Source organism: Henckelia pumila, chromosome 4 (assembly GCF_033568475.1).
Source record: "Henckelia pumila isolate YLH828 chromosome 4, ASM3356847v2, whole genome shotgun sequence".
Taxonomy (NCBI): Eukaryota; Viridiplantae; Streptophyta; class Magnoliopsida; order Lamiales; family Gesneriaceae; genus Henckelia; species Henckelia pumila.
This window is the reverse complement of record NC_133123.1, coordinates 138069222-138088440: the sequence shown is the minus strand read 5'-3', so window position 1 is coordinate 138088440 and position 19219 is coordinate 138069222. Positions and strand designations below refer to the sequence as shown.

General features: G+C 36.5%; 2 protein-coding genes across 2 annotated transcripts; both read left to right on the top strand.

Annotated features, from left to right (window-relative positions):
* Positions 1-607: 607 nt before the first annotated feature.
* Positions 608-10639, top strand: LOC140862941 (peroxisomal ATPase PEX1). The gene is made up of 17 exons (XM_073265970.1): positions 608-967; positions 1049-1222; positions 1718-1817; positions 2080-2532; positions 3517-4287; positions 4988-5079; positions 5741-5814; positions 5990-6209; positions 6596-6689; positions 6794-6948; positions 7110-7340; positions 7677-7877; positions 8714-8839; positions 8929-8990; positions 9288-9405; positions 9966-10250; positions 10371-10639. Exons 1-17 carry the CDS (start codon positions 782-784, stop codon positions 10407-10409), a joined length of 3381 nt encoding a protein of 1126 aa, XP_073122071.1. The 5' UTR covers positions 608-781; the 3' UTR covers positions 10410-10639.
* Positions 10640-11654: 1015 nt separating this feature from the next.
* LOC140863665 (UDP-sugar pyrophosphorylase-like) lies at positions 11655-18588 on the top strand. Its single transcript, XM_073267256.1, has 17 exons — positions 11655-11857; positions 11976-12080; positions 12811-12927; positions 13282-13422; positions 13729-13828; positions 14226-14353; positions 14439-14510; positions 14636-14700; positions 14865-14925; positions 15018-15135; positions 15391-15515; positions 15960-16036; positions 16587-16692; positions 16780-16839; positions 17205-17285; positions 17608-17850; positions 18149-18588. Exons 1-17 carry the CDS (start codon positions 11741-11743, stop codon positions 18281-18283), a joined length of 1851 nt encoding a protein of 616 aa, XP_073123357.1. The 5' UTR covers positions 11655-11740; the 3' UTR covers positions 18284-18588.
* Positions 18589-19219: the final 631 nt, after the last annotated feature.

Below are 19219 nucleotides of genomic sequence, written 5' to 3'. Positions count from 1 at the left end.
CGGAAAAAATAAAATATTAATTACATACGTCGCCGTACGTAAAACCCCAAGATGACCGAAAATCTATTATGATTGTTAATTTCTCGTGTTTTAAATCATAGGGACACCTACCTCTGGAAACATATACAATTAAGGGAGTGTATATTTAAAATTTTAAAAAACGAGATGTGTGTGTTCAAAATTTGAAAATACAGAAAATTCATATATATATTTTTTTGTATTTTTAAAGCAATTTCAAGTGTTCACGGGAGTAGTATACGGAAATTTTAAAAAATTTAATTGGTTTGCGAATTTCAAGCTACACTTACATCAATATCCTCAAGGTGTATATAGAGATAAATCAATTCTATATTATAAAGATAGAGCACCATAGAGTAACTATCAAGGTATTTGACCTCCATTTAATTAGTATTTAATTAATAATAACTATAAGTTATACGGAAAAATCAATGGACCATGGACCTAGACGGGGAAATACTGAAGTAAGGCCTGTTACCCGACCGTAACATATTTGTTATAGGGACTAGAGCCCAATAGTTTCTAGAATAAATGGGCCCTCGCAGCCGAACTACGCTTCCCAATACGAAAGATACGTAGTTAAATGACATCTGCCCTCTCCATTTACCTTGTCTCCAATTCTCTCCCGTTTAAACTGAAATCTCATCTAGTTATGCCATTTTCGCAAAATCGTGGCAGTGATTCAGTACCGCTCTGAAACATCAGGGAATTCAATGCTGCGAAGTAAGAAATTCAACTGACTTCACAGTGAAGACGCACGGTGATGGAGTTTGAGGTGAGAATCGTTGGAGGAGGAGAAAGCTGCTTCGTTTCGCTTCCCCTTTCACTCATCCAAACGCTTCAGTCCGGTTACCTTCCTCCGGTTCTTGCTCTTGAACTCCGCTCGGGCGCGCGCCACTGGCACGTGGCATGGTGTGGCTCCGCTTCCACTTCACCCTCGTCAATTGAGGTGCAGCTACAAGTATTTATTGTCTCTCGCTTAATTTTTTGTTGGGTGTTATTTTTATCTGACTTTTCGGATGTTTTGCAGATTGCTGGGCAGTATGCGGAATGCATTAGCTTGAGTGACCGTACCTTGGTCAGAGTGAGGGTAGTTAGTAATTTACCCAAGGCAACGCTCGTGACTATTGAACCATTGACGGAGGATGATTGGGAGATTTTGGAGCTTAATTCGGAGCTTGCTGAAAGTGCTATTCTGAAGCAGGTGTGTTTGTTTGTTTGTTTGCTTGCATTTATGTGCTTTTGTGACTTGATTTATGTCGATATAGAGTTTAGCCAATGTTTTGGCTTGGGGATAGGGAAGGTGAAAATAGTCTTGTGGCATAATCAACCGGGATTTGGTTGGTTTGGTTACAAACATCTGATGGTCTTCAATGAAACTCGCATATAGTCAACCATGGCATGCGTTGAAGTAAAGTATTACTTGATTGCCTATTTTTTGCTTTTATAATAACGATAGCTGGTGATAATTTGGTTCAATTGGTTTGTTTCAGTATATCTAGAGAACTCAATTTGATAAATATGCTAGGAGTTGGTTGGTATCTATTTTTGCTTTGTTTTCACCATTTCATGCATCTAGAATGTTTCCCATTCTTAGCCGGAAAGATATGTTCTATGAAAGTGGTGGAAATGTCTCTCCCTTTATACATGTAGCAAATTCTGGAGTTTGAGAGACTGACATTAATCGTGTTGCATGCAGGTTGGAATTGTCCATGAAGAAATGATATTTCCTTTGTGGTTGCATGGGCAGACGGTTGTTACATTTCTTGTCATGTCAACCTTTCCCAAGAAACCAGTAGGTAACAGCATGGCTATTATTTTAGAGTCCTTCAGGTTATATGCCCGGTGGTTTCACGTTTTATGACATGTTGTAGTTGTTAAAATTCTGGAGTCGATAGAATATTCTGGGTATTTATCACCATTAGTAACTCGTCTGGTGATATTCCTCACTTCCTACAAGATATAATTTGGTGAATTTCATTCCGTTTTGGCCAAATAAAAAAGAAACTGTTAGCTTTCGGCCTCGATCCAGTTATGTCTAACATGCGAGATTGTTTCCAGTCCAACTTGTGCCCGGAACTGAAGTCGCAGTTGCTCCTAAGATACGTAAAAATCCATCCCTACAATCTTCAGAGCGTGCTAATTCAAGCGTCAAATTACTGTTGCGAGTCCAAGATTCTGACAGTGAATGCATTTATAAATACGAAGAGAATGGAGTGAAAGTGGATGTGGTCTTCACTTCTGGTATTTTCATTCATCCAGAAACAGCAAAAAATCATTCTTTCGGTTCTCTTCAGCTGGTTGTGATATCTTCTCGATTGCTATCCAAAGAGAGCATGAATAACTTGCATTCTAAAAGCAGCAAGTCTGAAAAAGAAGCCAACAATGGAAATCTCAATCATAAGAAGCATCGCCATCTTGTCGTTCGTATATTATTGTCAGAGTCGGTGGCTAGAGGACACATAATCCTGCCTCAGTCTCTTCGTCTCTATTTGGGAGCTGGATTACACTCTTGTATGTTGCTTTCTTTGAAGAGTTGGTTGATTTGCTGTTTGATTAATTTGAGCTACATTTCTGCAATCAATTTTATTCTTGTGATCTCCTGATACTTCCACTATTGTAGATAGCTTTATGTGGCGTTGTGGGTGATTTAGATAATTGTGCATTAGTTATGAAATATTGTTTCTTGAACTTGGACGTGTTCACACTAGGGTATGTTTAGCCTACCTGATGCAAAATTTGATGGAAAAGCTCTGAATTTCCTAGCTTGGGAGATTGCCTTTAATTCTCTTGTTTGTTATCCGTAAGAACAGTTTGGTGTCTGTCACTCCTGAATTCATTTATAAAGTTTCATATAGGTTTGAGCTGGTCTGATGATTACAACATTGGGGGTTCTGTAGATTTCATTTATTATACTAGTAATTTATTGTTATGGATTAGGTTTATAGAATGTTTTGGACATGGAGGGTGAGATGTTTCTACTTTCCAACTAGTGCGCTGGTTAGTTGGAAAGACTAATGCCATTTTGAAAGAATGAACAAATTATTTTACGCGACGAAAGTTTATTTAAAAGGAATGCCGATATGGTTCTTAAATCTTTAAGTGAGCAAAGATCTTATCACTTTTTACTTCGTGCTTTTCCTTTTTGTCTTGTTTTCCCCCAAAAAAATCTGAGGATGCCTGTTTTCATTACCTTCATTTTATCCAAGAACTTGCATTAAATGGATGAATTTGACTTATAAGTGGCACTAGAATATTTTTTTGCAAGCAGTAAGGCAACTCTGTTCGAAGCTAGATTATCTTACTCGGATTTGCATCTTTCCTGATTTTCATGAAGTCGGTATGTAATTGAATCTAGCATTGGCTAGTTTCTATTCTTTAAAGATCTTAAGTGGTGGTTTATGACAGTTTATTCTTCTTGGTGAGGTTTAGAGACCTAACTAATGTTAACTTTCTGGGGTTATTATGCGTGTGGTGATTTTATTCATTTTCTTCCAGGGGTACATGTGAAAACTTGCAACATTGAAGTCAAAAAAGACATCTCACAAGTTTCAATTTCACCTTGCCATTTCAAGATGTATCAGGATGATAAAATTCTTGAGAAGAGCGCTTCAGAAGTCCTAAACAACCAAAAGAAGCATAAACAAAAAGACCTGCTTCGAAGAATTAGTTCAAACCCTGACATTGGCGTCGGTGATTGGTCAATGCATGAGAAGATTGTTTCATCTCTTTCTTCTGTGTCTTCCCATGTAAAGTCCGGAGAAATAAATGCTAAGAATGAAGAACCACATATGAAGGTTGGCTATAGAAATGGCATATCTACTTTATTGTCTGCATGGTGTTTAGCTCAGATTGAGACTGTCAAGTCCAATGCAGCAGAGCAAGTAAGTTCAATGGTTATAGGATGCAAAACTTTAGTTCATTTAAGAATAAAAAGTCCCTCCTTGCAAAGACATGTCAAGGTAAAAACACAGAGTAACAGATTTCCAGCAAACAGAAATAAAGCTGAAGAATCATGGGTTGATGCCGTATATGTTTTGTCTCTTTCGGAAGAATCTCAGAATGATGATGTTGTTAATGCATATGAACTTGCCTTTGACGAAAACAGCGAAGACAACTATATTTCGAGTTCAGATGTTTTACTTGGAAAGCTGCAATTTGGTGATCTTGTATCCTTCCTTGCACCCCATGAGACATCTCCAGACTTCCTTTGCTCTGATATATCTTCATTGGATTGGATGGGTACTGCTCCAGCTGATGTAAATAACAGTAGGTATTCTCTCACCTAATTTTCTTTTAGTTTGATCCACTGTTCTCTCTGATTCTTCTATTGGATGAGCTAATGATAAATAGAGTACCTTTTGTCTGAACTCCTATTTGTGATTAGGGAAGTAAAATCCTTCGGTGTGCTAATAAGTAGCATACTACTGATGTTAGATGAAGCTCAAGGAAACAAACAAGTCAAGTGCAATACAATATTCAGATACATGCATAGTTCCATGCTGTGAATGATTCAAGGATACATTAGCTTTTCTGCAGATTTTTGGCACTGTATGCAACACTAATCCTACTCTGGTTATGTCCCACACCCTAAAACTAATGTATCTCAAAATGTGAAGCAATAGTCCCCCGGAATCCTGCTCCATAGGTATGGAGTTTAGCATCCTCAATGCGCAGTATCACTCCCAATCTGCCAGATTGGCCATTTCTTCATTGTCTTCACCTTTCTAAATGTAGTTTTTTGCTACTTATTAACTACTGAACATGCTTGACTGCAGAAGGATGTGTGAATAACCTTCCAAGCCACCACCATTGAGTTATACTTATTGCTTAATGGCTGTTTGCTGTCATTTATTTACGTTCTTCCAGCTTGATCGTGAAATATTCATTTCCCTTGTAGCAGATTATATATACATATGTGTGTGTGCGCGCATAACTGTTTATTTCTAACTTTGCTGATAACCTACAGGGTTGAAAGCTTTATTATCTCCTACTTCTGGAATGTTGTTCAGTAGTTATAATCTTCCGTTGCCTGGGCATATTCTAATCTATGGACCTCCAGTAAGTCTCATACATTGTAGTTCATTTGTTACTAAGGTCAATGATCAATGAGAATGAAAGTTTCTATGTAATCTGATATGGTTAGCTTCACTATTTCCTATGCTCCTTGCTGGGTGTTTGGAATTTATTGAGATTGCTGTGTGAAAGGAGACGCTGATAAATGAAGTAGGGGAAAGAAAGAAAATGTACTGCAAAGGACCTGCTCATGAATGCGATCACTAAGTGTATACCACGTTTTTTTTAATTTTTTTTTTATTTTAAACATTGTTTCTAGGGCCATAGAGAAAAGCAATAAGAAATAACTTTTACACTCACTTTAAGGACTATGTTGAAATGTTGTGTAATTTTAGTACCCAAGAGGATTTCTGTGTCACTGATTAGCTCTGAAAGTTAAATTGATCAACAACGTATTTTATTTTATTTTACTGTTCTATTTGTATTTCTTTATGGGATAAAAAGATTAATAGGTGCCTTGAGCTGGTTTGATGGCATCTGATGAAACATAAAGCGGCGTGCCTGAAATGATGATGATCATTTCTCATTTTCTATTGCATTCCCAATGATAAGCTTATCTCAGGGAAAAGAGCAAGGATATGACACAGATGCCTGTACATGCAAGCAAAGCTTTAATATTGACTATTTAAGATTTTGTGTTGTGTAGGGTTCTGGGAAATCATTATTGGCCAAAGCCTCTGCAAAATATATTGAAGGATGTAAAGATATTTTGGCACATGTGTGAGTCCTTTTCTGTTAGGAATTTGGACTTTTGTGGTTTTGGAGCACAGTATAAATGTTGAGATATGTAAAATTTTTACTCGTTTCTCTATGGGTTATGTAAAATCTCAATTTAATCGTATTAAGTTAAATGGTGAATCCGAATGTTCTCTCAATTTGAAAATTTATTTTGCAGAGTGTTTGTATCTTGTTCTAGACTAGCTTTGGAGAAGTCTTCGAATATACACAAAGCACTGTCAAGTTATGTTTCTGAGGCTTTAGATCACTCACCCTCTGTCATCATCTTTGACGATCTTGATAGCATTATTGCACCTTCCTCGGACTTCGAGGGATCTCAATCTCAAACATCTGCAGCGCTCATAGAGTTTTTTACAGATATATTAGATGAATACGAGGCAAGTTCTTTATACTTTCACATTTTCCTTTCCAATGCTAATGTGTTGTCTTTTTGTTACCATTCTAAAACTTGCACTTGAAAAAATGACTTGACGCTGAATTGTTTCTGGATGGATGGAAAATTTCGTCTGTTTTCCCTCTCCTTGTTGGTGTTAGTTGAGCAGTGTGCGACTGTTGATGATCTTTTTGACCTTTATGCTTTCTTCTGCTCCATCAGTATTCCGTCTCCCAATGCATATATAATGTCTCATCTGGCATGTAGTTTTTGTTATACTGCAGCCGTCACAATTTTCTTTGGCTATAGTATCTTCTATTTAGGACACGTACACTGGGCAGGTTATGATACAAATTTGGACAGAAATTTACGTGTTTTGGTTTGTATCAGGAAAAGAGAAGGGCCACATGTGGAATTGGCCCCATAGCATTTATTGCCACTTCCCAGTCCCTAACTGGTGTCCCACAGAGCTTGAGCTCTTCTGGTTAGTTACCATTCATTTTGTTGACAGCAGAATGCCATGAAAAGTATCCTGTAAATTTTTTTTGTTGAATCGCTCAACCTTACAAATAAACTAACTGGATTCAGGAAGATTTGACTTTCATGTTAAACTGGTGGTACCTGCTGCCGCAGAACGTTCTGCGATATTGAAATATGAGATCCGAAAGAGATCCTTGCAGTGCTCTGATGATTTGCTGTTAGATATTTCATCCAAATGTGATGGATATGACGCTTATGACCTGGTACTTGATTGATACTTAAATTTGGAAGCAACTGACTAAAATATGACTGAAATTTAGATTACTGTAGTATTTCTGTAAATTTTGGATTTGGAATTCTTACGAAAAATTATTATGCCGAAGTCGACGAGGAGATATATTAGATAAAAACGTCTCCACTGCAGGAAATACTGGTCGACAGAACTGTGCATGCTGCCATTGGTCGATTATTGTCTGCTAACTCGAATTCTGTACAAAATGAGAAACCTTCTTTGGTCAAGGAAGACTTCATGCAAGCATTGCAAAATTTCCTTCCGGTGGCCATGCGTGACATCACTAAACCGTCTACTGATGGTGGTCGCTCTGGTTGGGAGGATGTTGGAGGCCTTAACGATATTAGGAATGCTATTAAAGAGGTAAATCTTTTGTGCAGGTAGTGTAGACTAAAAAGATTTTAATCCTGAAGTTGTATTTGAAATACTAGAAAATCTGTTTTTCAGTTAGTATTTTGCCCCTAGAAATGAAATTTTACAAATTAATATTTATCATTCAAGTCATTCTTCTTTTGGGGTGACTTTTTTCTCAAAACTTTTGGATTGTGTGTATAATTAATTTGGTCAATGTTTTTAACTAGTAGTGGTGCAGTGTGTAGGTTATTACATCTTTTCAAGCTACGCGCTTTTGTTCATAATGACTTTGAAAATTCTGAGTTAGTTTAAAGCATTTATAATGTTTCCTATTTCTGTCATCAGATGATTGAGCTACCATCAAAATTTCCAAATATCTTTGCACAAGCTCCATTGAGAATGCGGTCCAATGTTCTATTATATGGTCCCCCTGGTTGTGGTAAAACCCATATTGTTGGTGCTGCTGCTGCAGCCTGTTCACTACGCTTCATATCAGTGAAAGGGCCTGAGTTACTCAATAAATACATAGGTGCTTCTGAACAAGCAGTAAGACATTCTTTGCATAGTAGACTTCCCATTATCTACTTTAAAGCTATTCCATTTTCTACCTTCTTTCTTTTATTATTCATATTTCTTTCTCTCTTCTTTCTACCACTGGTTTATAGGTTGACCAGCAGCCACTGTGAATGCTGAAGTAATTTCTAATAGAATTACAGAAATATCATAAAACTGATTGTAAAACAAGGGTAAAGCAGTTCAAAAGAGTGATTATGTTTAGTGCTGATTATTTATTGGAGGTGTTCTCCTGAAGTTCCAGTGTGGAATTTGAATTGGCGATGCCACGTCTAATCTAATTCCCATGTTTAGTAACATAATAATAATCCCGTGGACCAAAAATAAGTGAACATCATGCAAGTCAATTCTAGTTTTCTGTTTAGATCTTAAATTAGTTGGTCCCGGAAGATATCAACTGTACTGGCGGATTGATTTAACTTCTGGAGATGTCTACAGTCAACTACAATGACCTTATCTTGAAAAGAAGACCGAGAGGCATAAAAATGCTTCTAATGATTTAAGAGCTAGTGACCTAGGACATGAGGAAAACACAAACAAGAATAATGAGCTGGTTCCTTTTTCCTTATTTTCCCACAAAAAACTTCAGGATCGAAAGTTTAATTTATGATTTGGAAGGAGAAAGATCATGTGTGGTGACTTATTTTGGCCAAGGATGAACCATTTAGCATGCTTGTTCTGATTTGTTGTTTGTTTGAATAAACATCAATAACCTTGTAAGTAGATTAATTTTTCTTACAAACAGCGGCAATAAAACATCCGATGTCACAATCCGTAGGCAGCCAACTAAATTCTATTAATTGTTGCAGGTTCGAGATATCTTCTCTAAAGCAGCAGCCGCAGCACCGTGCCTTCTCTTTTTTGATGAATTTGATTCTATAGCTCCAAAAAGAGGGCACGATAATACCGGAGTGACTGATAGAGTAGTCAATCAAGTTGGTTCTTTTATCTCCTGTCTATTTCTGCCATACTTTTCTGTCTTTTTTCCTTCTTTTCTTGACCTCATCATCGTACTTTTCACCAGTTTCTAACAGAATTGGATGGAGTTGAAGTGTTGACTGGAGTTTTTGTTTTTGCTGCAACAAGGTGATCTTGCTACCCACTTACTGTAGTCCATATTTTTTAAGCTTTCTTTATAGACTTTCCACAGGCAGGATGAGATCATTGTTTGAAAATCGCTTGCAGTTTTGTTTTATTCATTTACTTGTTATGTAAATACACCTCCAGGCTTCAGTCCCAAGTTACGAATTCTTATCTTTATGTTGTTTGTGATGATTACTTGTTATGTAAATACATATAGAAGATTCGGTATCTGGTTAAGTGGTCTTTTTACATTGCTTTCTGATGGATGTTGACTCTTTGCACTTGATTAATGCCGAACAGTCGACCAGATTTGCTTGATGCTGCACTTCTACGGCCTGGCAGGCTGGACCGCCTCTTATTTTGCGACTTTCCATCACGACGAGAAAGATTGGATATCCTTGCAGTCCTTTCAAGAAAGGTAAGTATCTATGCTTAAAAGTTGATAAACTTTAGTTTTTTGTTTTTGTGTTTGGAAATGCAATCTTCGTTCTTGGATCCAACTTAATTCGTATCCTGGTTGTTTGCCTACTTTCTGAGTTAATTTAAACAAATTACTGAGGTTTTTGAGCAATTATGGAACAAGGTCATTTGGATTTTTCTTTCCTCTTTCTTTTCTTGCCAATCTGAGGACACAGGCAAAATGTAGAAGGGAAAGCATGGTTAGTCACAAGACACCTTTTTTCGGTGCAAATTATCCATGTTGGCCTCTTGCAGTTGGAACTGCCGAACTGGGTTATGCCAGTATTTGCAAGGTTACCATAGACTCTCGAAGGCTCAAACAATTAACTCATTTCGTGGCTATGATATCTCAAGTCGACATTTTTGCATAGAATATGGATTATTCCTACATGATGGTTTCGTCAAGTGCTAGACATTAGCTTTCACCGGATGTTATGTGAATAAGTGACCATCGCCTTACATTTGAACCCTCACAACCCCATTCTTCGTGATCCCTCAATTCCATTTTTTCGATCGCAGTTACCAATGGCTGGTGATGTAAACCTGGAAGATGTAGCTTATGTGACCGAAGGCTTTAGTGGAGCTGACCTTCAAGCTCTCCTTTCAGATACACAGCTTGAAGCAGTCCACAAGCTTCTGGACAGCGAAGGTGGCAACACGTCTGGAAAGATGCCAGTGATCACCGATGCTCTTTTAAAGTCCGTTGCATCCATGGCTAAACCATCAGTTGCAGATGCCGAGAAGCGGAGATTATACGACATTTACGGCCAGTTTCTTGATGCAAAGCGATCTGTCACGGCACAGGTCTCTCTCTTCTCTTCACGCTACAAATGCACACACACTTGCACACACGAAGTAACATGCGGAACAAGTGCTGATTGTTCAACAACTTACATGATTTTTTACTTGTCGCATTTCACGCAGTCGAGGGATGCAAAGGGCAAAAGAGCAACCCTGGCTTAATTATTTGGAAAACTGGGGAAAACCAGTCTGGTAAATTATTTTTTTTACACATCCACATCCACATCCAGTGTAACTCGAACCGTGAGCTGTACCTATAGTTGGTGGTAATTTTATCTTTTGAACCGCATATATATAAATTATCTTCAGTGGCTTTAGATGGGCAATCTCGGATTGGGCTAATGTATAGTTTGGTGACAAACTTTTTATGAATTTGAAAATATTTCCTTCGAGACGTGGATGATACTGGAATCCCTTTACAAAAGGTGGAAATTGTGAAACCGTAAAAAGTCTACTTTCACGCAAAGCCACTTTTTATCCAAAAAGGTAATAACAAATTGATGGCATAAAAATTCGCAAAGAAGGGATGTTCGAAGGAATATGCCAAACCAGGAGTGAGATGTAGAATACTAATCAATGTACTGTTACCTGTTTGTTTATGTAATTTTTCACGTGGACCTCTTGGTTGGTTAATAATATAATATAATGATGCATAGGGTATGGTAGGCTACCACCCTATCAAAAAATATATTTTTGAGAAATACGTATCATGATTGAATATATTTTAGGTCACATTTTTCATACTAGATGCCATGTAACCTAATAATAATTCAATTATTCGTATATAAGATTTATAATATTAATATTAATATTAAGATAGATAAAGGTAAGCCCTCGTTGGTTTATAGTCTAAACTCTAAATGAAAGGTCCCATATTCGAAACAAAATCTCGATTTCAACATCTATTAAAACAAAATGCTCCTCGATATAATAATAAACAATAAAGAAGCAGTTTCTATTTCACGCTACGTTGATCAGACGAGTTAAATTAGATCTTACTTGTAAGTTGTATGACTCTATCTAATAAGGTAAATTAGATCAATAGATTCTATTTGTATGATACGGCTGCAAGATCATCTAAAAGGTGTATATTTATCAATATTTTGAGGTTAACTATTTTTATATTGATAATTTACTATCCTTAATTTCGTTTTAAGCTCGCTTAAGCTTGCACTATTAGATAAGTGTCAAATAGGGTGAAATTTTTTGAATTTATACTTTTGAATAAAATCCTATGATATTCCATCAAATATCAATCATATTTTCAAATCTCATTTTACAAAAACACTAAAACTATATTTTAAATTCTAAATTACTAAACATAGTGTAGGTACGTAAACTAGCTATACATAATAATAATAATAATAATAATAATAATAATAATATCCGCGCGACTATTTATTTCCTGAACTGTTCAGTTAACAATCACGTATTAACCTCCTCGGCTTCACCACCCTTCAACAAACACGTCAGATTCACCGTGAAGTGACGTCATGGCATCCTCCGCCGTCGAATCAGCTGCCGGTGGCCTTTCCAGACTCAACATCGATGACTGGGCATCAGCTGCACCTAATCTACGCAAGAATATTTCTATTCTCTCTCCCCAGCAGGTTCTTATCTTTCTTACTGAACTGCTAAAATTTTAATCGTGTACATCATGCATGAGTAAATATGATCGAATTGTATTAGAATTATGATTGGGGGCGTTTTGAATGTGCGTGTGGACAGGTGGAGTTGGCGAAGATGCTACTGGGATTGAATCAGAGCCATTTGTTCGAACACTGGCCAGAGCCTGGGATCAGTGATGATGAGAAGCTCGCCTTCTTTGATCAGGTCCGCTATTTTTTTTCTTACATTAATTGAGCGACGCCACTCATGTGAACATCTGTGTAATTGCATCTATACGTTCGGTTGCATCTTTGTTTTTAATTCTAACGAAATCTCAATGCTGATAAAGAATTTGAGAATTGATTACGTTTCTTCATGAGAATGAACAATTCTCTATCTTGTAATTATTAGAGAAAAAAAACTGGAATTTAGATCAAGTGCAAGATCTTTGGTATGGCATCAGATCCATTGGGAAAATGGGACCTTTGTATGGTAAGATGAATCAGGACATGACCTTTGATGTAAGGTTTCAATTTTAATTTTTGTGTTATTTATTTATTTGATGGATCTTGTATATGTTTCTCGTCTTTCATTTCATTTATGAAATAGAATATAAAATATGAGAATTAAGTGTCAGATCTTTTCAGTAATAATGTTATCGATAACTTCCTAATTCAACAGTGTGTTGAATGGTCTAGGATATCTAGGATATGGAATCTTGATTACCAAGGGCAATTTATTTTGCTCCGATGAATCCTGTAACTCAGTTAGTGGCTTAGTGCATAGCAACCCAGTTTGACAAATGTGGCTTTTGTTTCATCCTCTCTGCGCGAAATGAAATGCTTATTTTTATGTTTTCCTGTCCATTTATTTATTTAGATGAAAAACTGATTTCCACTTTGAATAATGTGAATACACTTTTTTGGCATGTGTTATTTTCCTTTTTTCTTTCAAGATTGCTCGACTTGATGCAAGTTATCCTGGAGGTCTATCATCATACATCAAAACTGCCAGGGAACTTTTGGCAGATTCAAAAGCTGGGAAGAACCCATTTGATGGATTTACGCCTTCTGTAAGTTATTGGTCTCTTTGAGCTTCTAATTTTCGAAGAAGTTTATCTAATACCTTGGATGACCGTTTATTTGTTTCTGGGATTAGGATTTTAATTGTATCTCCCCCCGTTCTTTATTGACTTTAAATATCTTTCTTGAATGAGCTTTTAGATTTTTGGAGAAATTTTTCCTGCTATTAATTTACTGCACATGCTTTTGGTGACATAACCTACTATGTCGATTATTCTGCAAAGTGTATTTGGCGCCATCGTTTATGCTGGTTTCCCTTAAAACGCATTCATATATGATTTGCTCATTTCTTTAACTTGACCTACAAAATCTTATCAAGTGGAATTCTGTATGATTTTTAACAGGTTCCATCTGGAGAAATTTTGACTTTCGGTGATGATAGTTTCATTCAATATGAATATGCTGGTGTCCAAGAGGCAAGGAAGACTGCCTTTGTTCTTGTTGCTGGGGGCCTTGGAGAACGACTAGGCTACAATGGTATAAAGGTTAGACAATGTCACTTGCATGAGTAGGGGGCATTTTTCACTGTAAACGTAATCCATGAATATTTGATTTGTAATTTTTTTTGAAGTAGTTAATTTTGAATTGATGACAGGTTGATCTTTGTGATATTCAACTGGTCAAAACAAAATAAAAAAATAACTAATAAATGTGTAAATAGTTACAAGGACTAGTCAGAATGTAGACTATGTGGTGTAAAAATTTACACAGCCTAGTAGAAACCTATCTAATGTCTTATAGCAGAAAAGAATCAACTGCAGTTCTTTGACCACTATCCTTCCACTTTGCAGGTTGCTCTGCCTCTAGAATCAACTACTGGAACATGTTTCTTACAGCACTACATTGAATCTATTCTAGCCTTGCAAGAGACTAGCTGTAGGCTATCCCAAGGTTCGTTTACTGAGGTTTTTATTTCGGTAACTGAAGTTGTCCATGAACTTCTATTAAGGCGTATAATATTACTTGTAAGCATCTTTGGTTCTTGAATTGCATCTTGTATTGATGCCCTGCAATAATTTTTCCACACACAGCAGTGTCACTCTATGTACTTCTCATAATCTGAGTCTTGGTTATCTTTTCTGTGTTTCATATCTACAGAAGCTTGTTGAAAATAATACGATTATATCACATAAAATTGGGTGAACCAGAGATTTCAGTCCTATCATGTCAATAGGAGGATCAGAATAATATTTTATTTTGCCTTGAGTTCGATGATAAACAGTTTTCTTCAGAAAAAAAAAATTGATTTGGTCATATTTCTTTCTTTTTCCTCTCTCCATAAATGTAGGTGGAGGACCGACAGAGATTCCTTTGGTCATAATGACATCAGATGACACTCATACGCGTACCTTAAAGCTGTTAGAATCAAATGCTTCTTTTGGGATGAAATCCACTCAAATAAGACTGCTAAAGCAGGTACTCAACCGATCATGTACACTGACTTCTGGAATTACTTTGGCGGTAATAATTTGACTACTATATGGCCTTTGCATTTTTACAGGAAAAGGTTGCTTGTTTAGATGATAATGATGCCAGGCTAGCCGTGGATCCACAAAATAAGTTTAGAATTCAGGTAGCTTTGGTTGTCAATGGGATGCATGAACTCTTGTCATATGAAGTGATTGATGTGATCCACATAGTCTTATCGGTGCAGAAACTCAATATGATTGTATATTTTTTGTTCCAATTTTTCTGCAGACAAAGCCTCATGGTCATGGTGATGTTCATTCACTTCTTTATTCCAGTGGCATCCTTAAAGAATGGTAAGTTTCATGCCTGGATATCTTGGCCTTCACGCCATTAGTTTGTTTAAGATAATTGGTTTTTGCGGTACTAGAAAACCTGCAAGTTATCATGCTATTTGAAGCTTATTCTCTTTTTGCAAGTGTATCATGGTGTGATGATTTATACTCTGCTCTACGTTTAGGCTTGATGCTGGTCGAAAATGGGTTGTGTTCTTCCAAGATACTAATGGTCTTCTCTTTAAGGTTTTGTTAAAACTCAATCATCTGGGATTCTAAAATTTAATATATATGTTCCATAGAATTGCACTTTTCATTCTTTTTATGCCTTATAACAGGGAATTGCAGCTTCGTTGGGTGTCAGCGCCACCAAAGGCTACCAAGTAAATTCTCTTGCAGTTCCGCGGAAAGCTAAGGAAGCTATTGGTGGAATTGCCAAGCTTACACATCAAGATGGTGTGTTTTATCGACAATAAGGCCTATCGACCATAAAATTAATGCACCTTTAGAGAATTTCTCCTTTTCTGGCTTAGTCTTGAAGTTGCTAAACTTGTTTCTCACTTTCTTGTCTCTGGAATATTCTTCTAAATTGATGACCACACTTTTTTGCATGTCAGCAGCAGTTTCAATTTGTATTAGCTCTTGTTAATTTTTGAAAGAGCTGCTTGTGCTGTTGTATTTAGTTTGTCACTGAGCAGATGTTTTGCTCAGGGAGGACAATGGTGATCAATGTGGAATACAATCAACTTGACCCTTTGCTGAGAGCTACAGGTTATCCAGATGGTGATGTCAACTCTGAAACAGGCTTTTCTCCTTTTCCTGGAAACATTAACCAAGTACATACTTTACAGAAAGTCATTATGCATTTGTTTTGAATTTTTTCTTTTGGTGATGTCCCAAAGTTATTTTATTTATTTTTGGTCGCCTCCATGCGCTAGTCTCAGGCAAGAGAGTACGACAAACAATTTTATATGTTTGCATGAGCATGTCCGTGTAAGTCCAGTGACATCTTTTGAACTAGAGTGGGTAATGCTTTTAGTTTGCATATCTTTATGCTGAATCACTTTTAGTTTGTAGATTTTTCTCTCTGTGGACCCATTTTATTGGGAAAAAAAATAGTCTAGAGGCTACTGCAGAAAGTGTTGAATCATGTAAACTTTTTTTTTTTTTTGTGAGACCATGGATTACAGGTTCTAGTTGATAGCAGGCAATGAATTTACAATCTAACTGCTGACCGAATTGTTTGCATATGAAGTCACATATTGTTTTTTTTGGTGCAGTTGATCATTGAAATCCCACCTTATTTGGATGAACTTTCAAAAACAGGAGGTGCGATAAAGGAGTTTGTTAACCCCAAGTAAATTCTCCTTCACTGTCTCTGCATTTCTGTATAAAACTCATGTGCTATCTGGAATTGAGGCAAAGCTATCTGAAATCTCATGTGATCAATCTTTCTAGATCATAAGTCTTAAGTAATGTCACATTGTTACCAAATGTTTCTTGAGAATTTTAGCTCACTGCATGCCTCAATGATGGTACATTTTTATTTTCTCAAATCGATGGAGATACGATTGCCTTCGATCTAAATCAAGTAGAACAGTTTTTTATCCAACAAAATATGGGCTAACCTGATTTTCATTCTGCTTGAGAGGGTAAAGCAGAATTTCTTCATTTTTACATTGTCTATTCGTGGAGTACAAGCTGAATGATGGCATTTATTCCCAAAATTAATGGAAGAGAAAACCCTAACAGCAGATGATTGTTAGTGATTCTTTTTTCAAGTGCTTTAGTTTTCATTTTCCTTAGGTCGCCCCTGCTTGTCTAGGAATTCAGATCGGTTTGGTTTTTACTTTGACTTATTTCTTCAATTGCTTGCTAAAATTTAATAAACTTCTCTCTGTATGCAGATACAAAGATGCCACCAAAACCGCGTTCAAGTCATCCACTAGACTTGAATGCATGATGCAAGATTATCCTAAGACTCTTCCTCCTTCTGCTAGAGTTGGATTTACTGTAAGCGGAAACTGTGGCTTACTTTTTTAGAATATTTTGATACAGTTTTACAGTTATGAAACAAATACTGTTCGGGTAACCGCGCAGGTGATGGATACTTGGTTGGCTTATGCACCTGTGAAGAACAATCCTGAAGATGCGGCTAAGGTATGAAGATCATTTTTATTGTATGCATGAAGGAAAAACTATCATTGAAGATTGATATTATGTTTGGAAAAACGTAATGGGTAGTTGAAAGAGAAAAAAACTTTGAATTGAATTGATGAGTTGGTACCTTGAGGCAAATGAGCTCTGGAGATATTTTCTTTGTTCAGAGAAACCGATACATGCAGTGCATGTGGATGTTAAACATATTGATCAGCTTTTATCAATGATTTATCGCAATGTATACTGTTTTCGTCCTACCATTTTTCTGTGACTGGGGTCGTGTAATGTCTTGTTTTGCATTTTATGAATATAATGTTTCATAATACATTCTGGATCTCATATATACCTGCCTTCCTATTTTGAAGGTTCCTAAAGGCAATCCATATCATAGCGCTACTTCCGGGGAAATGGCCATTTATAAAGTGAACAGCTTAATTTTGAGAAAGGTATTTGCTTTGTTTAAAACTCTAACAAGTTGAAACTTGAAAGTTCAATTGAAGAATATATACGTGTGTCTCTAATGGATTAACAACATCTACTAAACTTGTATCGAGGAGAAATCCGGAACCAGTCTTGTTCTATCTAGAAAAGAAATGGGAATCCATTTCGACACTTCTAAGAGAAACAAAAGATCTGTTTGACGTTGAAAATGAACCTAGAGGAGATAATGAGGACGTGGAATACTCGAGTGGATTCATAAATCCCAATACCACAAATCCCTTACTATTTTACTTAACCTAAATCATTTCCCTTCTTGTGTTATCACAGGCTGGTGTTAAGGTAGACGATCCAGTTCATCGCATATTCAATGGACAGGAAGTGGAAGTATGGCCTCGTATCGTGTGGCAGCCCAAATGGGGGCTCACTTTTTCAGACATCAGAAGCAAAGTCAGGGGAAATTGCTCCATTACAGCAAAATCTACCATCGTCATTAATGGCAAAAACGTCTATCTTGAAGATCTTGCCCTAGATGGAGGTCTTGTTATAAATGGGACGGACGATGGTGCTGAGGTACTCTAATTTTTTAACCTTACAATGCCAGTTTGTGATCTGGTTAACCCTTGAACACGTGACTTCATAAAATTTTATCTGCGGTATCTTGACCCTAATGACCTGTATGATAGAATCAAAACACATTTATCAGTTGTGTTCCAGAAAAATAAACAAGCCATTAATCTCATTCAAGGGCTTCTGTTTTCAAAAACAATAACTAGGAACAATGGACGCCATTTCTGCCTGACGGATTCTAATTTATTTTAAACAAAAAGATGTTTCTTCACTTGTATACGTTTGTGCATTTCTTTGACAGGTTAAAGTTGGGGGTTCTGTACAAAACAAGGGATGGATCTTTGAAGATGTTGATTACAAGGATACTTCAGCACCAGAAGAAGTGAGGATCCGGGGTTTCCGAATAAACAAAGTCGAGCAACTGCAGAAGCCATAAAATGAGCTTGAAAGTTTCTTGCTATAGCCGTAAGATTGAATTTCGCAATAAAGGTTGGTTCGTTTGGTTTTATATTTACATTACAACTCTCAAATCCTGAGGCAGACCATGAATCGACCATGAGAAATCGATTATTTTGTAGAATATTATAAATATTCAACTCACTTAGGTAGTGTGAAATTTCTGATTGATGGAGTACTTGTGTACACGACGGATTGATTTAAGCATTTCATTATCAATAATAAATGAAATTGAGTCGAAAAAATGTTGACAAACTATAGGGGACTCGTTCGGTATTCTCTTTATATATTGATCAGTATTCTCTTTATATATTGATCACGTATTTTTTAAAGATGAGTAGCGACTGAACTTGGCATATTTTTTAGCCATTTGGTGAATTTATTCGAGTTTGTAGATCTTTCTCGTCTATTTTCTTAATCTTAATAAATAAAATTATCGTTAATTGTATTATATTACATACGTGATAAAAATATTTAAAAATACATATTACAAAGAAAATCACTCGTAGCGGATCGTACTGCAATTAATTTATCTTGTTTTTTTTGGTAAATGATTTAAAAATCCCTACGATCTTAACTCTCTAATCACAATTTTCTTTATTTCAACTCCCTAGTGGTCTTCATTTTTGAATCCATGCAAGACTATCAGTTACGCAAGGTTTCCAGTCGATATACTCCGAATTAGGGTCCAACATACTTCCGTAAGATGAAATAAATTTAAATACCGCTTTGACCAAAATGTCGTCGGGTCATACCTGCCGAGTTTTACGAAGTGCTCCTCACACTCCAACCACGCAGTCGCAACAGATGGTTTCTGCACAAGCTCCTTCAACGACACCCAGCACAGCCTTAATTCGTTTTCTACCTTAAGGCGTATGATATATAAATTTAATTATAAAATATGAGCATGAAAGAA